This window comes from Malurus melanocephalus, unplaced genomic scaffold (assembly GCF_030028575.1).
Source record: "Malurus melanocephalus ecotype Western Australia unplaced genomic scaffold, MMel_1.1 scaffold_91, whole genome shotgun sequence".
In the NCBI taxonomy this organism is placed as follows: domain Eukaryota; kingdom Metazoa; phylum Chordata; class Aves; order Passeriformes; family Maluridae; genus Malurus; species Malurus melanocephalus.
Window position 1 is genome coordinate 1498048 of NW_026623323.1, and position 20869 is coordinate 1518916.

At 38.6% G+C, this 20869-nt stretch overlaps 1 protein-coding gene across 3 annotated transcripts in view; it reads right to left on the minus strand.

Annotated features, from left to right (window-relative positions):
- Positions 1–550: 550 nt before the first annotated feature.
- Positions 551–20869, minus strand: part of RTKN2 (rhotekin 2) — a 31489-nt gene continuing 11170 nt past the window's right edge. Inside the window, exons 6-11 of one of the 3 annotated variants that reach the window (XM_057368395.1) lie at positions 18831–18925; positions 17250–17356; positions 16147–16278; positions 9346–9511; positions 7306–7413; positions 551–5359 (exon numbers count right to left, since the gene is read on the minus strand). In XM_057368395.1, the coding sequence (XP_057224378.1) occupies positions 4815–5359; positions 7306–7413; positions 9346–9511; positions 16147–16278; positions 17250–17356; positions 18831–18925 (1153 nt within the window). In that variant the 3' untranslated portion in view covers positions 551–4814. The remainder of the gene's footprint in view (positions 5360–7305; positions 7414–9345; positions 9512–16146; positions 16279–17249; positions 17357–18830; positions 18926–20869) is intronic. The other 2 variants (XM_057368397.1, XM_057368396.1) reach the window with 2 other exon arrangements.

Sequence of the window (20869 nt, forward strand, 5' to 3'; positions counted from 1 at the left end):
TGAGGCAGATAGGAGTGCCCCTTCACCACAAGACTGCCTGTGAAAGGAAAAACAATTAATGGATGGATTAATTAATTAATGTCAGTGTCTCATTTATGAAGCCAGCTTACAAAGCAGAGAGCATGATGTAAATCTGCTTCATGGCATRTTTTCCTTCAAGACTGTGAGAGAAGTAAGATAGCACCTAAAACACGATGTTTTGTTTTGGCATGTTTGTGGAAAAAAGGTGCGTCTCAGATAACATTTCTAATTTTACCTACACAGGGTGGGGTCTGTTGGATTCACTGGATGSCAGATAGCATTGATTTAACATTGATTGAAATCCAGTTAAATGGCTTTTCCTCCCTTTCTCCARGTCAGAAAACTGAGGCCCATACAGTTGCTGTTGTCATACCAGCCTACCGGGATACATTCATGGCAGGCCCAGGGGAAAAGTAGCTACTCCTGAATTCTGATTTTACAGCAGCTATCACCCATGGTTTAAACACTGGAGTRAAGCTTAATGTAGTTCCAAACTGAAGAAAATCACACCGAAAACCTTTTATTCTAGAAACAGTTTTAATTTCACTTGCATATTTTAACAGAAATACAATATGCTAGCAGCAAAAAATATTTCAGTTCTAACATTTCACAACACATTAGTGTCCAAATCTCTCTTTTTCTATTAAGGCAATCTGTATTAATTACAAAACAACTCTGAATACTATCACAGTATTTCCAAATACATACAAGCCACCATCAAACAACTATTTGTATTATTACCATGGGAAAAAAAAAATCACAATACTAGTAAAAATGTAAACATTTGAAGGTAATGCTTGTAAAACCACAGAAGGTACCATCTACCATTCCAAGACCAAGTAACGGGCTGAAGACATTAGGTAAATATAAAAAGTTTATAAATTAAGTCTTTGTTCAGTCAATATTTCAAAAGTTGYTCATGTTCTGTAAAATTTATATTCAAGTTTGGAGCAGCAATTGCTTTCAAGGTGTACTTCTTAAAAGAAGAGTTCAGGCTGACTTCTGTCTCTGCCCCACTTTGAGACAGCATCCAATTCCTTATTTCTGGTTTTAGGCAGCATTAATTCACCCAAGCATAGAATAAGYGGTTACAGTTTTCAGAGCAGGCCTGACATGTTCTTCAGAAAAGTCCCTAATCCTGTGTGTAATTCAGCAGGTGCCACCAACATCCTCCCTGTGCTACACTGGATCATTTCAGCCATTCATTCTGGGAGCGCTGTGTTTCCATGGACTTCCCAGCCRGACAGTAGCATTCCAACTTTCCTACACAAATGTGACCACAGGGGAATGGGACACAAGGCTGGGAAAAGCCACATGCCTTCAGCTGTCCTCTGAGCCCCATCTCAGTAGGAGGCTGCCTAATGACTTTTGGGTTTTGATCAGTGATATTTTGAGTCATGCAGTTAAAGCATCCTCATGATAGAATACAATCACTAAGATGGTGAAACATTACATTTTCTTCTACAGCTTGGGAGCAGCAGTTCTTTGAGGGGCACTGACTATTGGATAGCCAAGCTCAGCRTTTCCTGATAGCCTGCAGATATTATTGGTTAAACCAACCTGCTTAACAGAAGATGCAAAGGCAATAATGGCAATACGGAAGGGGGAAAAATAAAGAAAGACTAGGTAACAAGMAATATTAAAATCTGAAGTCAACTCTTGCATTATAAATAGGGATTGTATAGTTCTAAAGCAATGAGCAGAGTAATTAATGGCCTTGTTTTAGTGGYGGTCACGGCATTATCATGCACTGGCCTACATGAGTCTAATTTAAGGATAGATAAAAAATATCAATCAACAGAGCTTCATGGAGAACAGGTCTTGAACAACAGGTTGCATTTTACTCTTTGAGATACTAAGCTCAGCTTGCAARGCCACAAAAGCCTGCRTCACCTTCTGAAAACCAGAKGAACATGTAAYTTTCTTTAAAATATCATAATAATTKCAATTTTATTATTATGAATTCAGCAAGAAATACAGCTGTTTTTCATCTTATTCAATGTTTTAAATGTTCTGGGATAAAGGGACAGAAACTCAATGGCCCATCTGTTTGCTTTTCCCTACCCCCACCCATGTCACTGATGTCATAAAAACTTATCACCTCTCTCTAAAAACCTTGCCTTGCATTCAATTTTAAAAATCAATGATCTGGAATAAACTGTAAAAATCACTTGCAATAAATTTGCAAAGGACACGCAGACTGCTGGAGTAGTAAAGAATGAGGACAGGTCACTTACACAGAGCAATCTGGATCACTTCATGAGCAGTATTTTAATGCTGGTAAAGTACAATGTATATTTCCAAGAAAATATGAGGTAGGAAAATAAGAGTATGATGTACCGCATTCCCGAGAAAGACTCTGAAGAGAACTTGGGCCATAAAAGTCAGCATCCAAGGCTTCCACAAAAAAAAAGGAWAATGCAATTTTTGAGGAAGAAGGAGAGAGAGGGAGATATTCATCACAGTAAGAGGATCATGTTATGGCTCTATACAGTCCTGATGGATCACTATTGACATGTGACATCTAATTCAGATGTCACCCTTACAAGTATTTCTATACATGAGAAAYACAGAGAAGAACGTGAAGATTAATTAGTCTTGGATAACATTCACTGCCATAGGAAAGTTAAGGAATTCAGTACGCCTCATCAGAGAAAAGGTTAAAAGGGACATAATCATGATTTATACCACACACAAGCAATTAGAAAAGCTGATACTACAGAGATCAATATAAGCAATCAAATGCATAAAAAGACCAAAATAACTTARGGTGGAGCTAGAAATGCAAATAGAAAATCAAGTGAAAATGTACCTGGGGTAATTAAGTATTGCAACAGGAGGTATGAGTGAATTCTCATCATTTGAAGACTTCAAATTAATATTAAATGCCTTGCTAAAATATGTATATTCAATTCAAAACAAAGMCACTGAATTTAATAGAGAAACTGCTCATTGAAATTCAATGGCCTGTTGAATTTAAAAATAAATCCTCATTATGGTGCCTTCTTGCCTTATATATTTATGAGATTTATTTTTAAATATAACCRCTAAATGAAAGGGGGTTACCAAGAAAAAGGTTTTTTTTTCTTTCCGAGCACAGCAATGTTTAAGACTAAATTTTAAAGCTAAATAAGCTGCAGCTGCATTTTGGAAATTATGCTTTCTTTCTCTCCCGTTTATTTTTCCCATTTCTTGTTCAGAGTTGTACAGTCCACTTAGTCAACTGTCTGATTTACATAATCATGTAGTTATTCTTCAGTTTTTCTGTTCCTATTTATAAACCATTCACAAACCATCCACTTAAGTAACAGCATGATTTATTGTAAGAATGATTATGGTTGTTTCAGAGGGAAAATGGAATGTGATTAAATGAAGAATGAACGAGGACATTCTAGAACAAAGGGCTCTAATCCTGCAAAAGGATTTGTAAATGAAACCTGCCTCTCAACCCCATCCCAAATAGCCAATGAACTGCTGARGGAATTCAGCAGATACCTTTACAGCTGTGCAGCCAAGAGCTTAGCTGAAGACTAAAAATTAGAYAAAATAAACCAACCAACCAACCATGCCCACAGTATCTTCTGAAGAAATGGGAAAGCTCTCAGAGCCATCAACACTTCRGAAAAAAAATACTAAATAATGAACTGTATGTCTACAGTTGCTGATACGACCTTCTCAACACAGGTCTGAGCACCAAGGCTCTAGAGGGAGAACTACAAGCAGACCTTTGCCCTTGGAAAAGTTCCAGCATCTGAGATAAATGCATCAACCAAGGAMAAGGTTGGGTATTTTAGTTGTTCATTCAGGAGAATGCAGCTTTTCCTTATGCAAGAGATGTTTTGCAGGTGCTACAGAAATCTTTACAACCCATGCTTCTTACAGAACTGGTGAACTGTCTGATGGAAGAGTATCAAATTCAGTATCTTCACCTGAAGCGCTATTGCAGAAAGAAGAAGTGAAAAAACCCTGCTTGTTTACCAGTWACACTGCCTGTTTACAAACCAGCTCCCAACCAGGAACAGCTGAGAGGCTCCACAAAGGAAGAGCTTGGGCTACAGAGCCACGTTTGTCAGGAAAAACAACCCTAAGATGAGCACATGCTCATGCCCAGCACTGCTTTTAAACCCTCAGCCCAAAATAAGCAGCAGTGATGGATCATATCCTTGCTCAAAGACAGATAACCCTGGCCCATTCTGACAGCACATGAACCAGCAGGAACTTGGGAAATCCCACACTAAATTGATAGAACTGCTTCAGAAATTCACACCAAGTTACAGAGCCCTTCAGAACAGCACAAAAGCTTTTCATACTCGATTACCATATAAGCACTGTTTCCTAAACAGTGAGGGAGAGAGAGGGATATTTTARGTGAAGCCAAGCATGGATCCCAAGAAAATCAGCTTTGCAAGATCTGTGCTGAATATGTGTGAATTCCCACTTAAGTAGGCTGAGAAACTGTGGATGGTCTAAGCTGAGGGACTGGTAGAAGGCACTGGTAACACCCCTGCTGTGAGGACAACYGAGGTTACCCTGAATACTGTGGGTTTTTCAAGAGGAAAGTACTGAACTATTGTTTTCAGAAATAGCACCGTTACTCCAGACATAGAACTCCCCCTATTCTAGTGCAATTATTTAGATGTGATCACTAATGAGTACAGTGAGACTGCAGCAGTAATGCCCTGTCTAACAGGAAACACTTGAGCTATATGCTAAAATCTATTTTTAATGGAGAGTATTAGGGGAAGGCTGAGAAACTTTCAATTCCAAGGACTCCTCTAAGCTAAATACRATGCCTATGAATGCAACCAGGACCTGGGGTCAAGAATTTCTGTAATGCCCTTCTGTCTAGGGGTTGGTACTGGTTTGGTTTCAGACTTGGTCTTGTTCACCAGAGAAACGGGATTCCCTGGACCACATTTTTTACAGGGACCAATTTTGCGAGGAGCAGCAATGGGGGTTTGCAGCTGCTGCATTTTCGTAGCTAACAGTGACTCAGAGGAAGATCTACTGGCAGATGTGTGGTCAGGCTTCCCCCAGTTTTCCTTGCCCTGTTGCTCTGTGTTCACCTGTGTTTTTGCACTGTATGGTGATTTATCAGAGGGTGGAGGGGGAGCTCTTCTTTTCTTTCCTCTGCTGTCATTAGGACTTGTAGTATTTCCTTTTGGGTCCAGATGTGTGCTTTTCTGAACAGTCATCTCATGGGATCCATCGAAGAGTGAAGCCCATAGAGAGGATGCAGACTCTTTTCGCTGGCCAAGAAGGAACTCACCATCACTCTCTTCAATTTTTCTTTGTATGATATCAGCTAAGCCTTCATGTTTCACTGGAGAATCAATGCCTGTAATTTTAAGGGACAGCAATTAACCCAGAGTAAAACGCTACCAGTGATTTTATTTCTACCTATTTCATTATTACTGCTCAGAATACAAAATTGTATCAACTATGTCTCACCAAATCTGAACTACTAAGCAYTAATGGATGAAATGGAAAAGATTACATTTGCTATCCAAGAGAGAACTGAGGTGACAGGAGGGAACTGTATATGTGACAGCTGGCTTTGAGGCAGCAGAGTAGGTACTGGTATTTCTTTCCAAGTAAAAGAAAAAATAATGCACTACTGGGAAACCTGTATGTATTAGATATTAAACACGTTTTGTTGTATAGTGCTTTGAAAATTTCATTTCACACGAGGCTCATGAATGTCTATGACTAAATATTCTTGTGCTGCCAGCCTGTAGAAAATAGGACATCTTTACATATATCATTTTTCTCTATGTGCTTTAAGACTGCCTTGCTCCATTTCTTATTCTTCTTATTGAGTTTTCCATGTATACTGCAGTAGTACCAGGCTCAAACAGCAGCAGTATCTGATTTTCAAYAGAATCACAGAACTGTTTAGGTTGGAAAAGACCTTTAAAGATCATCRAGTCCAACTGTTAACCCAGCACTGCCAAGTCCACCTCTAACCYGATGTCACTAAGCACATCTATATGTTTTAAATACACCCAGAGTGATGCCCCTGCCACTTCCCCKGGGAGCCTGTGTCAATCTTTCTGTGAAAAWTTTTTTCYTAATATCTGATCTAAACCTTCCCTGGGGCAACTTGAYGTCATTTCTGCTTGTCCTATCACTTGTYACTTGAGGATAGGGACTGACCCCTGCTAGCTATGATCTCTTTTCAGGTAGCTGTAGTGAGCCATAAGGTTGCCCCAAGTTTCCTCTTGTCCAGGCTAAACACCCCCAGCTCCGTCAGTCACTCCTCATTGSRCTTGTGCTCCAGAGCCTTTCCCAGCTCCACTGCCTCTCCCTGGACAGGCTTCAGCCCCTCAGTGCTCAATGTCTTTCTGTAGTGAAGGGTCCCAAACTGAACACAGGATTTGAGGTGTCTCACCAGTACAGAGTAGTACACATTCTATAAGCAAACAGGAAAAAAAGAGGTGCATTAAGAATGAAACAGAATTTGTGTTGTGGTCCCCAATGATAWACTTGTGTGTCAGTGGAATTATGCTACCGTGTTACCTTTGTGAAACTTCTGTGTGGTTCATTTACTGCATTTCAGCTCTGCATTCATAACTTAGATAAGACTCGACTGTTCAGTGCTCGGATGCACAGTAACTCAATGACCCACATGGCATTTTGAGCATCATCACAGCTCCATCCCAAGCAGCAAGCAGTCAGGCATTTAGAGTTGTACAGTGTTTCTCAGTCAATACTGCAGTGGATCCAGTAAAAAAAAAGTGACCTACTTTTTCTAGTCTGTAAATATTATTTCTGTAACAAAACTATTAAAAAAATCCTGCTGCATACCATTTTTCTCTGCAAAAATACAAGTCCCAGATACATTCTYGCTAGACTTTCCAAGCATGTTTTACAACATCATTACCAATGAACAAACAGTTAGGTAAGTTATGCTAGATAAGCCTTCAAATAGCTTTAAGAACACAGATTAATTTCATGCAAGTGGTTTGCAGGCTGGACTACTTTATCTTTAATTTCTTGAGCTTTATACTACTCTTACTGTATTTATTCCCAGTGACAACTTTTTTGAGTGTGTTTAGGGCAGATTGCAGATTTTTTAGCTCAAGGTATAAAAATGTATTCATTATTTGGGCTATTRCAAATTCAGATTTAATATCAACTCCTTGGTATGCAATTATGTAGCTCTTTCATTGTCTGAATTGTCCTTGAAAAACTCAGTGTTTCCACACCAACACCAGAAGCCATCTGAATTCAGACAATGTTGTTTCTGTTACTCTGCAACTTGAAAAGGCAAATCCCACTTACTCATATCATGGTAGACGGAGGTCGCTTCCTTTGTCAAGAACAAAGGTGGTTTCCGTGGTGACATAATCTCAATTTTCATAAGTTCCTCACAACAATGTTTCCACTGGCCTGACAGAGAAAAGAGAACAATGACTGGAACTTAAACACTTCAGCCTTGAAAAAAAAATGGAAGTTATTAGGTTGTGTTAGGAAACTATCTCCAAAGCAATGCTAAACAGTGAGCATTTACTTTTGTTTAGCAGAAATGCTCAGGATGCATTTGTAATTTCACCTCTGAATTCATTCTCTTAGCACAAAGGTCTCAAGATACTACCTGTAATTTAAGCATTCCAGCATTACTGTTATACTGTGATGGGTACGGATCATAATTTGCCTTCAAATCCCCAGAGTATAAAGCCAAGGGGGAAAAGAAACAAACCCTAGAAAAAAAATTAAGGTTTGGCAAGCTTCATGAAGTTATCAGGGACAACCTCCAATATCCTGCAAGCTGGATGTTATACAGCTAAGTTACAATGCTATGGCAAAGGAACATTCTGTTTTTAATAGAGGATAACTTGCCTTTTATCCCTTAGCAGACAAGGAAACCTCTTTTTCTATTAATAGATTTTGACCTTAAGGAAAACAAGACACAGTAAAATTACTTTGTTCATACCAATCATTCCAAGTTTTCTGAGCACATTAATTTTAAGAGAATTTTAGAACCAGGGAAGAAAAAAGGCATTTAAATGCCAAGTGACCCATTTTTTTCTGAATCTAAGGAAAATGTCTCAAAAAAATCCGTGGGTAGTATTCTATCTATAATGAATAAGAAGTAGCTCTTTTACCCCACTCTACAGATAATTTAAAGAGGATGCCCTAGTTTTTTGCTTGGTGTGTTTCTTTAATTGATAGTGCCTTTTCTCATTGTAAATCAGAGCTACAAATGACTGGAAATACAACTACGATACCGAGACTCCACAGCCTCAATTCAATTATTTTATTGGTGTTGTCTCTGACTAAAGACTGATATTTCATTAATTGACCTGGTTCTGTTTTCTGACCTGATAAAAATACCTATCAGGAAACAATTCTACCTTGTCAAAGGCAGCATAAATCTGACAGTCTCTACCCTCAGYAAACCTGTGAGTCAAACAGGAAGCAGAGGAAAAAGACACAGGCAAATTAATCTATGTAGTTTTTATAGTAAGTATTTGGTGATAAACAAGCAACACAATATACTACTTGAACTACATTTTGCACCAATAAATGAGTTCCCYCTGCCATGTAAGATCAGTGTTGTTCCAGAGGTTTTGCAAAGGATCAGGGTAACATTTTATCACCTGTACAGGGGCTGAGGTACAGCTTTTACCAGATCCAGGTAAGCAGCATGTATTTGCCTAACTGGATGTGTGGCTGGGTGAGCTATTCCCGTGTTACAAAGGCTACAAAAACCTTTGAATTGCCAACAGAATCAAGCAATCCTGGTCATAGCAAATTGCAATTTACTTATTCCATAATAGTGCTGAGCAAGGAAACCCCACGTTTATTTGTGACTACTYGCAAGAGGTGGCTGAATCCACATCCTAGCCAAGGCCACACATGATTCCAGCATCCTCACCACTTGTCACTAAGGCTCTCATCCTARGGTTTCCCACTTTGAGGAGCTCACCAAACCAACGCGCCCCTGATAGAATGCCCAGGCAGAGGTGGACTCTTCCTGCTACAGTGGGAAGGAGGAAGGGACRRTGAGAATTTAGCAGTCTTTAAAAAYATTATCTAGARCACTGCTAAGAGAACAARTTTTTTTGAGATTGATGRACATATTCTGCCTCTGGTTTCCTGCRAAAATACAGACTGAACAYATGGACTTYAGTTTAGTCAAATATTTGCCTTYCAACGGCTTAGACCACCACCCAATATTATCCCAGAGAACATTTTTCTTTTCGTCGTTGCAAACAAAGGCTTATGAGGCAATTCCAATTCAAATTGCTCAAAGATCCCTTTGATGTTACATAACGCCCCACTCGGAGGGCACGCTGCCAGCGCTGCCTGCTTACTTACTCAGATCATAAAAGTGCTGCCAGAAAGCCTCCATCSACTTGTGAAGTTCATCCCGACTGTCAGTAGCAAAATGTTGCGTCACAGCCTCTCCAGACATGGGGTTGATAACAGAGAACTTATTAGTTCTWCCCTTGGAGTCCTTATCCACAGCTCGAATCCTGGTTTCCTAGGAACAACAAACTGTGATAATGAGCTACTGCTTCAGCTCCACACTGGCATCAACTTATGGCCAATGACAGTGTAAGGAAGGTATCATTTGGCTTTTTGTCTTCTCCAGACTAATAACCAATTTAAAAATAAAAAACAACAAAAAAAAATGAACTAATGTCAGGAACTGATTATAAAATGTTTTCTCTAAAGCTATTAAAATGGTATAAAATATGAAAAATAAGGGAATGGAGCACAAATATCAGASTTCAGTTCTGAATTACAGAATGTACTCTAATTCTGTGTTTCCCGTCCCTCTACCTTTGCCAGTTCATCTCACACTGCTCACTCTTCTCCACAGCAGTTTAGGGAATAGTCTACAATAACAGAAAGCAGTTCCTTTTCTCCAAATGATTCAGATGGACAAACATGTTATTACAGCTACTATTTACGCCTCCTACTGTACTTCTGTGGACCGTTGTTTACACACTGCATTGTAAACTTGTATCCATTTTATGTTCACCTTAGTGCAYCAGAACATTCAGGGCTAATACTGCAGTTTCAGGAAAATTAAAAAGGAAAGTTACTGGGCCATCTTTAAAGGGGCATTTATAGCAGTAACCTGTTGAGTTCTACTAGAACAATAAGATTTTGCTCTAACAGAAAAAAAAACTATTTGCCATTTAAACGCAGACATTTTAGTTTTATCTTAATTAGGGAAGAGCCGCATAGAAATAATTAAATGCGTATTTATATCCAAACAGTATCACACAAGTCTATAAAATTTCTTCTGCTAGGGTTAGAAAAGCTCTCAGATTACACAGCAGCACTGTCRGAGCCAAGGTTTCTCCTTCTGTCCAGGGACATACTTCAATGGATCTAGACTAGATCCAGAGGTACTTTCAGAGKATTTACTTTCTTTGTTACGGCATTACCACAGTAAAAAAAAAAAAACCAACAAAAAAAAACCAAAAAACATTTATCCCTAACTTTGTGATGTGTAAAATGCTGAAAGTTTTTACTTAAAAGTCTGGCTAAAACACAACTAAATGAATTCCAGAACATAACTGGCCAACACTGCAGCTCATCACAACATGATAAACAAATCAAAATAACTAACATCACTTTATTTACAGAAGTAAAGCAGAAGCCCGTGGAATATCTTTGCACATACAAGTCGACCTGACTGAACAAGCAGCAGCCCATTACAACACAGCTCCTCAGAGGATTTTTGGCATAGCCWGGAGAGCAGCATGGTGTGTTTTGGTGCCAGGGCACCAGGCAGCCCCTAGGGCTGGCTCAGAGCCTGGCAGGACATGAGGACATCTAATGCACAACAAGACCAGGCAGTGCCCCCCTGCCACACAAGGGGTATTCCTGGCATGGGCAGTGCCCAGGATTTGAAGGAAGCCAACAAYCACAGCCAGGGCTGTGTTCCTCTATCTCCTGTCTGGATGGACACTGAATCTGACCACAGAGGTGGCCTCGGGGCATTCCTCAAAATGTAGTGGGGACAGAACTACCAGTTCCTTTTTACACAACTCAAGCAAATGTCAAACATCTGCTAAAGAYATTATATATACACCTACAGAAATTAAGTTTACACATGGGAGCCCATGGGGATAAGCCTAGTTCCAATACTCAGAAAAACAAAAATTATTTTACAGACCATTCCCCAGATTTTAAATGCATTACTGAAGTAACCATTTGAAATACCAACAGCTGCTTGTAGCATATCTGATGGATATGCTCATTTAAATTCTTCTGTCTAAAAATAGGAGATGAAGTAATTCATCCATAAGTGCTCTATATCCCATTAACTCAGGTAACCATAGATACCAGCAAAAAATGAAATCAAATAGATTAACATTTGACAGGTAAGAACTTCAAGCATACCATACACACAAGTTTATTTAATGATGTTTGCTGCAGGTTTTATCCCACAACTATGGTATTATTCAAAGAAGATAAATCCTCCAGCAACAATCTATATCTGATGCTTGAATATTTCAGGAGTCATACAACATGCCATTACAGCAATGGGCTGATGAATTTACCAAGCTTGGGTGAATTCAATGACATGCCCAGTTCCACTTAATAAAAACAAAACCCAAAACAACAAAAAGCTATTAAAAACAAAATTAAAAAAAAAACTACCCCAAAAAAACAACAACAAAGTGTTTTAATTTACCATGTTGTAATAGTACCTTTCACAGCCTTACAAAAAACCAGAATCAACTCTGCTATAGCAATTGTAAAGACCAGAACAATCRGTGGATGGCAATAGGAAAACAGCTGGAATCTTGAACTCAAGTGACTCTTACGGGGGAGCTAAAGGCAGTTTTATATTCTTTACGCAAAAGATTATTTCTTTGACAACAGGGAAAGACTAAAAGGGAAAAAATATACAAAATTTGTAAATACTAACCTTATTCTATATTTATCCCCACAAAAAAAACCTCTTTGCCTAAAAATATCTTTCCAGAAAGCTTATATTTTAAGCTAAAAAGAAGACACAGAGAGAGAACATTTTATTGCTGAGGTACAACATTTTCCTGCTAAACCAGTCCTGACACACTAAGAAGCGCTGGTTATAAAGACCATTTTGAGACATCAAAATAAATTACAGTTGTTAAGAAAAATACTGAGTAACTTGGAGACCCAGTTCTGTGTATCTATTTTAAGATTAAACAAATCAAATCACATATAACAAACTTCCTTCATGTTTTAGTACAAAAAAATAAACCAAGGTATAACAGTACAACACTGGAAACAAGTATAACCTGTCCACATGTCTGTTTCTGTTGTAATGATAAAAATTTTCATGAAGTTTGTTTAGGTAAGCATGGAAATATGGTTAAATTTCAAATTATGGCTTTCACACATGTTAAAGGAGAAGACTACATTCATGCTATCAGCTAATATTTTGTCCCTTCATAGGTTTGTGAGCTTGTACAAATGTGACATCCTTATGGCCACTGGCTGGTAAGTACAGTGTGAGCACGATATGGACAGACCATATTAGGACTTCTGTGCCACTGATCTTGGGAGCAATGCAGCAGCTGAAAACATGGAGAAGGCAATACCAATAAGGACCAGCCAGAGTCCTGTGAAGCATCAGAGAGCCAATAAAGCAGCTTTCAAACCTCTCATTTTGAGCATGTGCCACAAGGTCCAGTGTGTGGGATCTGGGTGTTTTATCTGCTTCCCCTRCCTGCATCCACAACCTCTTTCAAGCAACTACAGGACGAAACTGAGCAATGGGATATGAGATACCAGACACAAAGCACTTAACTAGTCTGTGCTTTTCCAATGTATTCCCACAGGYATGAAGGCTTTTCTAAGCCAGCCAGTCAAACAAAGTTCTTACTACAGAAAATACAGATATTTGCAGGGCTGATCTCATTTCCCCATGCTGGAGTTCCCCAACACATATGGTGAATATTGCTCATCTTGCTGGCTCCCTGGAAGCTCACGTGGTCAAGAATTGTATCCATATTCCTCTGCTCCAGCACAAGGATGGTTCCCTAGAAATATGCATGGTTCTCTTGAAGACATGCTGCTGTAACCATCACCATATTTTCCAATGAAGTCCTCTAGCTGACCTAGTCCAGAATACTGCACCATCAAGGACCATCATTTAAGGTAATTCTGGCTTGATTTTGTCCCTCTGCTCCTRCTGCCCTGCTCAGCAGTTCTCCCATGAACCCTGAGCCTGTGGCTGCAAACACTTGCTGCTCAGCTTGCTCCCCTCAGTGATCAGCACCCAAACAGAGATAGCCCTGAGCCTGCCRACTGCAGGGACAAAGACTGCATGGGCAAAATAGGCCAGGAAGAAAATCATAGGACTACAGTAATTTGGAGCAACAGCCCAGAATTCCTCAAGCTTCAGACACCCATGGCACAAAAGAAGTTTTATAATCTATGAACTAAACACAATAGATTATGCATTCCAAACACTGAACAACTAACATGAACCGCTGGCACATGCACCAATTTGATAAGCTATCAGGTGTGGGCAAGGCCTTTATTTTTCATTTCAAAATAAAGAAAACTCAAAAAAAATCAGAAATTGGCCCATAAAGAGTATTTCTTCAAATTGGATTCCAGTAAATTTTCTTTCCCACAGAAAATATCATTTCTCTTTTCCTACTTAGTTGTGCAATATAATATGTTATAATCACATTTAGCTGGAACAATAACAGTAGCACTTGCATAATAGGAACTGCAGAACCATTCTTGCTCAACAGCAGCAGCAGTGAAGTCATCTAAAGTTGAAGTAATGACTTTGCTGGTCTAAATGGCTTCTTCAAGTCTCAATTCAAAGGGAATGGGAAATACTGTTATCAGTGTGAATATTTTCCAGAGAATTTCTCATAAATCCAGATGATTTCATTACTTTTCAGAAAGCATCTTTAAATTACATGTAAAGGATCAGCTTCACATTACAAATGAAAATGCCACATATGCAACCCGAAGAAATTTTAGTTAGAATGTCTAGAGTTGATGTTCAATCTCAACTTTCAGTTTGAAATTGCTGTTTCTATAACAACATGTAGCAGACAAGCCCGTATGATTAGTCTGCTTTCATTTAATCCGTAAGAGAAATTTCATAACAAAGGAATCAAAAAATATCTGCAGGCATTAAGTTATTTTCAAGAGAAACTGTTTAAGTAAGTATCCAAATATGTTTTCAATTGCAATTTCTTTTATTCTAGTATTAATTTAAATTGAAGAAAGATTCACAGTCATTCTCCAGCAGTCTTACATTTTTGTAAAATGGTGTAAGATGCATAAATCATGTATCTTCTACATGCTAGCTTTAAGGATACATAAACGTGGAAACCTAAGGACCCTCTTTCAGCAAAGGCTTATCAAGTGGGATTTTAGGTTCTAAGTGTACTGGTTACTCARAGGAGCAAAATATTTTAGTACAATATGGTTATTTTTAAAGGAAAAACAAAATTAGGATTTAGACTAAAACAGAGAACTCCAAAGAAAGATATGAGGCAACCTGAAAGATAGTTTTAAAAAATATTCCTGTCACGTTTTAGAATGATTTAATCATTCTATAATTTACTGAAGTTTACTRTTTCATAACTGATACTGTGAACAGCTGGAAAACAGAATTATGGCAAAGACTGACTAGTGGAATTAAAAGTGACTGAAAAGGTAAGCAAGTAAACCTCCTTAAACAAATATCACTGTATAAATATTTATTMAATGTAAATGTATGAACAGTTGGAAGAAAAAATAGCACTACARAAAAGGGTATTTTTTATTTAAGGAATCAATTTAAATCTTAGCAATTAAAAAAAGAAGTCCGAACACAAACAGGTCACATTGTTAAAACCCATTCAAATATTAGGGTTCTAACCAGTCCTGCTCTGAAAGAGAATGCAGTCATCTCTCCCAGAAACATCCACCAAAAGCTGATGCTGCTGCTGGAAAAAGCAGGTTTGTGTCACCCCACTGTCCCCAGTCATAGCTGAGCCCTGTGCTTGTACCACACAAGCATTTGTGCAGCCATGTAATGCACTGGGTAAGAAAGTACATTAAAGGGATCCAAAGTTGAAGCCGAGCCTCCTCCTGCCCCCCAGATGAAGCAGCTTCAACAGCCCTGAGCTGCCCTGTGCAATTGCTCCACCAGCCGCCCCCGTGCCTGSCCTGGCACGATGCAGCGCAGCAGCTGAACGAGCGGCCGGGCCCAGGAATGCTCCTCTCAGAGTTAGTGTTGGCACCAGCGCTCACAGCAGTGCAATCCACAGCGACCTGTGCTTAACACAGCTTCCAAATGTGTCTATTGACTTGTGTAAGATGAACCCAGCTATGTCAATTGCAAATRACATTCAATTCCTCTGCCCATCCTTATGGGATATTAACCCTTGATGCCCGCACCAAAACCAGTTTTTGAGAGCATCTGTTCTCTCTAATGCTTGCCCTTCTAAAAGGTCCTTCCAATAACACTACTAAATTGAATATTTAAATATTACTTCAGATTAATTATTGCTGTTTCTTTAGTCAAGTAGTAAGCAATACTTTAAATGTATGTTTTAAACAAAGGTTTTACAATCAGGCCATGAAAAACAGCAATAATGTCATCCTAGAGAGCAGRACTTCCAAAGTTATTGTGCCCTGAACAAAACCAGCATTAAGAAAAGCAGCTTATTTYAAGGCACTAAAATACTTTGAAAAATTTTCCAGCTTTCTTTCTAATTAAGACTGCAGCCAAATAACACATAACAAAAAAGCTTTTGTTGGAATTCCACCTTGCTGAGSACAAAAGTCTACCAGAGCATTGCTAGAGGACTAAAGTAATACATTTCCAAGGCCTGTCTTAAAGAGCTGTCATATAAAAAGTTATTACTTGTCCTAAAGGAAAACACCCTCCTTTTTGCCTCTCTGCTAASCAGTCTAATGCAACAGAAAAAACTTACAACCACAACTAAGAAAGGTAACWTCCCTGCTGGGGGCCTGCAAATTTCACTGAAGCACATCCCAYCCTTATTCTACCTGTAAATCACTCTGCATGCCATCAGCTTAGAGCCCAAATGTCTGCATGTATTTCTTAAACYGAGAAGAATGTTCCCCAAAATAATAAAATAAGTAAATAAACCCCAACAACAACAAAAATCCCAATACAACCAATTTTACCTTGTTGATGGAAACTGTCAATGCTGGCTCCAGTTTAGCCTCAATTTCTTCTGGTGTRTAATAACAAAAGAGTTTGCCACCTCTCAGAATGCAGTACAGCCTCCTCCAGCTCATTAGACCCCCTACCATTTGCTAAAGGGAAGAAGTAGTCAGAAATTGCCAAATATAAACCTAAAACAAAACCATATTACAAGGTGCACACRTATCATCCTGAGTGATCAAAATTTAGCTACACCAAATTCATTCCTGAAACAAAGACTTTCTGTTATAGAACATTTCAGTCACTGATTTCCAAAACATTAGYAGTACTTTACATGTTTTCTGGTGTTTTACAGGTTTTGCAGATTTATTGCCATGTGACACTAACAGTACAGAATCTGCTGGCTAATTACAATAAAATCTAGATCTGGTGTCTACTACAAAGAAGAAATTACCATTATTAGCTACAGCAATTGCACAATAAGAGAAATAAAAAGAGTATTTCACTTTGGAAATACACAGTACATTCAGCAAATGTCAAGCAAAGACATTTGTCTAGAATTTCCACTTTCCAAATACCAGTTTAAAGCTTGCTATTCAGCACTCCTGACAAATGACCCAGACCCTCTGGCCCTCTGCTATCGCCTTCTCATATGCAGTAGTGCAATGAACCAAACTAGAGAAGTAAAGTGAGTTCACATGAATCATTTGTGAAGGGATGACTTTAAATATGGCTCAGTTCACCAGCCTGATCCACCATGCTGTGATATGAACTCRTGTGTCAGCACAACAAGGGGTATGTACAGGGATGAGAGCCACAGGATTATCAGGACTGATGCCGCTCAAGTACCAGTGCAAAACAACTAAATTCTCAAACAAGAGTTGGAGTTGATCTTTACTAAAAACCAACATTGTTCACGCCAAGGAAACATTGATTTCTCCATGCTCAGCCACTGAAGGCTCTGTTTGTGAATGCAGCTGTGAGAGTTCCCCCATTTACCGGTGGAACAGGTAAAAACCAACAGTTCTCAAACCACTCCAGGTAAAAGCAAATGTTTTAGCAATTGACTCTTAGTGACAGCTACTAACAGATGAGGATGCCAACACAAGSAAGGTCTTCATACCTGCTGATTTAGAAATCCTGCCATCATATCCCTGGTCATGCAGGAGGGCTGGACAACTAAACGGCAGCACATGTTTCCATACAGGGGCARCCAAAAAGAGGATTCCTCTGAGGGAAAAGGCAAAAACAGACAAACTCTCAGTTTGAACAATTGCCCTAAGCATGTAGCTTAGCTTTCTACATCCATTTTTACTTTAACATCATGAGTGTAAATAAGCATGTTTTCATATTTTAAGAGATTTAATCCTGTAGGATTAGACTAAAAGTGGTCATCGGTCTTCGGGAAGTTTCTTTAATTGAAAAAAAAAAAATGTAACTTTCAAAATAATTTCAAATAAAARTGTCAATATTGTTCTGCAAAAATGAGTTGTTCCTACATAAAATATAGCTCATTTCACAGCKATAAATACTTTGAAAGGTATTTCTGGCCTTCTCATCTAGAATGAYCCCTGAGCCTATCCCATTGTGGCACACAGCTACATTTATACATGAGCACTTTGCTTCAGATTGTTGTAATAAGGCTTGGAATTTATATTTACTTCTGCCATCAGCACTAGAAGAGCATTTAGGGTTCCAAGRAGTTTCTAATGAATTGGAATTGCTCAGCCCCACTATGCAATAGGCTCTTTCTTCTGTAATTAGAAGTAGGTAATGCAACGTTCCATTAAGGTGACTCTGTCTTTGGTCATGRTTTAGAAATGCYYGTAATGAACCAAAATACCCAGGTAYGTCCTTTCTCACCAGACTAAATTACCTAAATTAGTGTCAGAAAAAGGAACTTCAAGAAAAAAGAATAAAAAGTTCGAATAAAGAAAAGCTTACAAATATCAAAGGTACTCAGAATTATTCATCCAACACTTCAAGAAACAAATCTTCAAATCTGTACTTATTCAGAATTACTGAAATGTAAAGAAGGAAATTCCCTTTGAGGTCAAGTTTACTCCAGTAAATGATTAAGTTCCCAGAAACGACAGTGAAAGTCCCATGTCTTAACGGTTGGAGGATGGCTTGTGGGAGGGGCTATCCTTGCAGAAAATAATGGACAAAGTGCCTAGAACTAGAACCACCACCATCAGTTGCATCACAAACCCAGTCCCCTACAGCATCAGCATCCAGGCTGACTGCTCCCAGCATGAAGAACACGCTAGCACAGACTGCAAGCACGTGCACTTACGTCCTGTATTAAATCTGGGTTTCAAACAACCTCACCAAACTGAAGCAATTTTACTTCTTTCCTTCASACTACAGAGGAAAAAGCTGTTCTTCATTCTGATACCCTTCCTCGGTTGTGAGGGAAGGGAAATAATTTGTATATAACTACAACCCACGTAAGGCAGAGATGCAAATGACAGAAGAAACTCCCAAAAGAATTAAATTTTCATCTGGACTTGAAATTTTACTCAACTTACAGTTTATTCAGCTGTGTACAGATGCCTGCTTTAGAGCCGTTAAATATTTTATTAAAGTTATTCTATATTGAGTATCAAGAAAAATAATCTCTTTAAGCTCTTTAGTTTACAAGACTTTAATGCAAAATGTTACTGGTTTTTTATTTCCTTAAATTGGTACCATATGTACTTACCATTTCCTGTAATAGTAAGGTTGTGGGTCCTGAAACTGTCCTCTGCACTTTCCAGCCCCAAAGTGGTGTATGCTAGCAAACTGTACTTTRCTCCACTAAATGTGAAAGAAAAGGCATGTTTGAGAAATTTCTTCTTCATGTTGCTCAGGTAGTAATTAAAGTGAGTCTAGACAAGCCTGAGATACCACATTGCAGGGCAAGGGAACACAGAGATGCATGGCAGCACCTGYCAGTGACTGCAGATTGCTACTCCCCAACGTTTTCCCACATCTCCTGTATCTTTGGTTCTCCTGTAAACAAACACTGTTGCACAGTTTGTTCATGTCCTTCCTATATCCTTATCTCCCCCCTCCATGTGTGCACCTCCAGTTCCTCCTGCCCCACAGCTTCCAGGCAATGCCACCATTCATTACAACYTCTTCTGTTGCCTCCTCTCTGGGACGTGAGGTCCAAGAGACCTCTCATGTGGCCACTGCCTACTCGACCTTGCTGGGGAGCCAGCAGCTGCCAAACCCAGGTATAAAAGCTGGGCTATCCAAACCAGCTGCACCCTCTGGATGCTCAAAGCACCTCTCTCCTCTAGTCAGACACCAAGTAACTTTCAATAGTTTTACAGCTCTTATTCCTAGGCCTAAAGCGATTAGATTTGGTAACAGGTTCAAAAATTCCTATACTTAATAGAACAACTGATGACAAACTTTATCTGAAAATCCCAGTTAAAAATTAAAAGGCATTATACTGCTTCTCCATTTTGCTCTGCTYTTTTGCTTTGCTTAAGCAGGCTACATTTTATAAACCAGATGCTTATATATGTATTTTTAATAGTATCCAATAGATTGATTATTCACATGCAGAAATCCTATCGTCAGTTTTGTTGCATTTTTTCACGTATTGTGCTTACAGGTTTCAGAATCTTTTATCTTAGTTTCACATTTTGCCTAGGGAAAAAAGTATCACTCTTACAATTCAGCACAGTGCAATTCTGGAATGCAGTTCTTGGAATAAACTGGTATAAATTTAGTCCGTTTAACCTTTTCCCTAAAATACTCATCAGACCGAGTAACAGATTTACAGTCCAGCAATGCAGTAAGAATTCCACCTGGCTAATGGCAGTTAGAACAAAGTTCACAASAAAACAAATTCCTCCAAATCACAAATTACTCTCCTCAACAGGATCTAGCACAAGATCCTTAAAATATCTTCAGTAAAGCATAATAAATCTTAGCAGTGTAAAAGCTGACAAGACACTACTGAACCAAAAATCACCAAAAATWGTTTTCCATCTTAGTATTTTTCAAACTTTATTTTTCTTATTAGCACAGCAGGAACATACAGTTTTCAAATCTTTGGCTCTCTGGATGAACAAGGAGAATATCTACCTCCCCCTAACCCTAATGAAAGAGGAGGCAGAAAAGTAGAAAAATTGTTAGTGGGGAGGTCTGTTACATATCTGTCTCCAGGGAACAAAGAGAAAATTAAACAGAACATGCCATTCTGGGTGAAAAACCACTGCTATGAAGCATTTTAAGACAGCAATCTGAATGAAAACTCATCAGCATTTGTAAATATATTTCCTCCTAGACTGTTCCCTAACAAAAGATTCTCCACTGATTAGGTCTGACCATGCTGTTGAGCAATGCATTACCATTCTATTTAAACTGTACCAAAAAGTTTSATTTCTTCTCATAGATAAAACTGTTGTGCTGATTCTAAAGTTACTTTTTTTTTCTAAAGCATGACTAATTACCACAGCAACCTTGCCAAAAAAAATAGCTACTTCACTTTTAAAATATGCCTGACAGTAACATTTTCATTCTAAAATACAAGTCACTCCTTTCAGACAGCTGCAATATAATTTAGAAAAGTTTTATCTACAAATATTTCTCAGATTTAACTGGCTAATCAGGAGTGTTGACTGTGTTTTTTCCTTTGCATTTCACAGAAMTAGCTAACTGCCTTAAATGGTAGTTTCTTCATCTGACAAAGAATAATCTGCCTGCTGCATCTTATTCAGTACTTCACATATCTGTAATATTTTT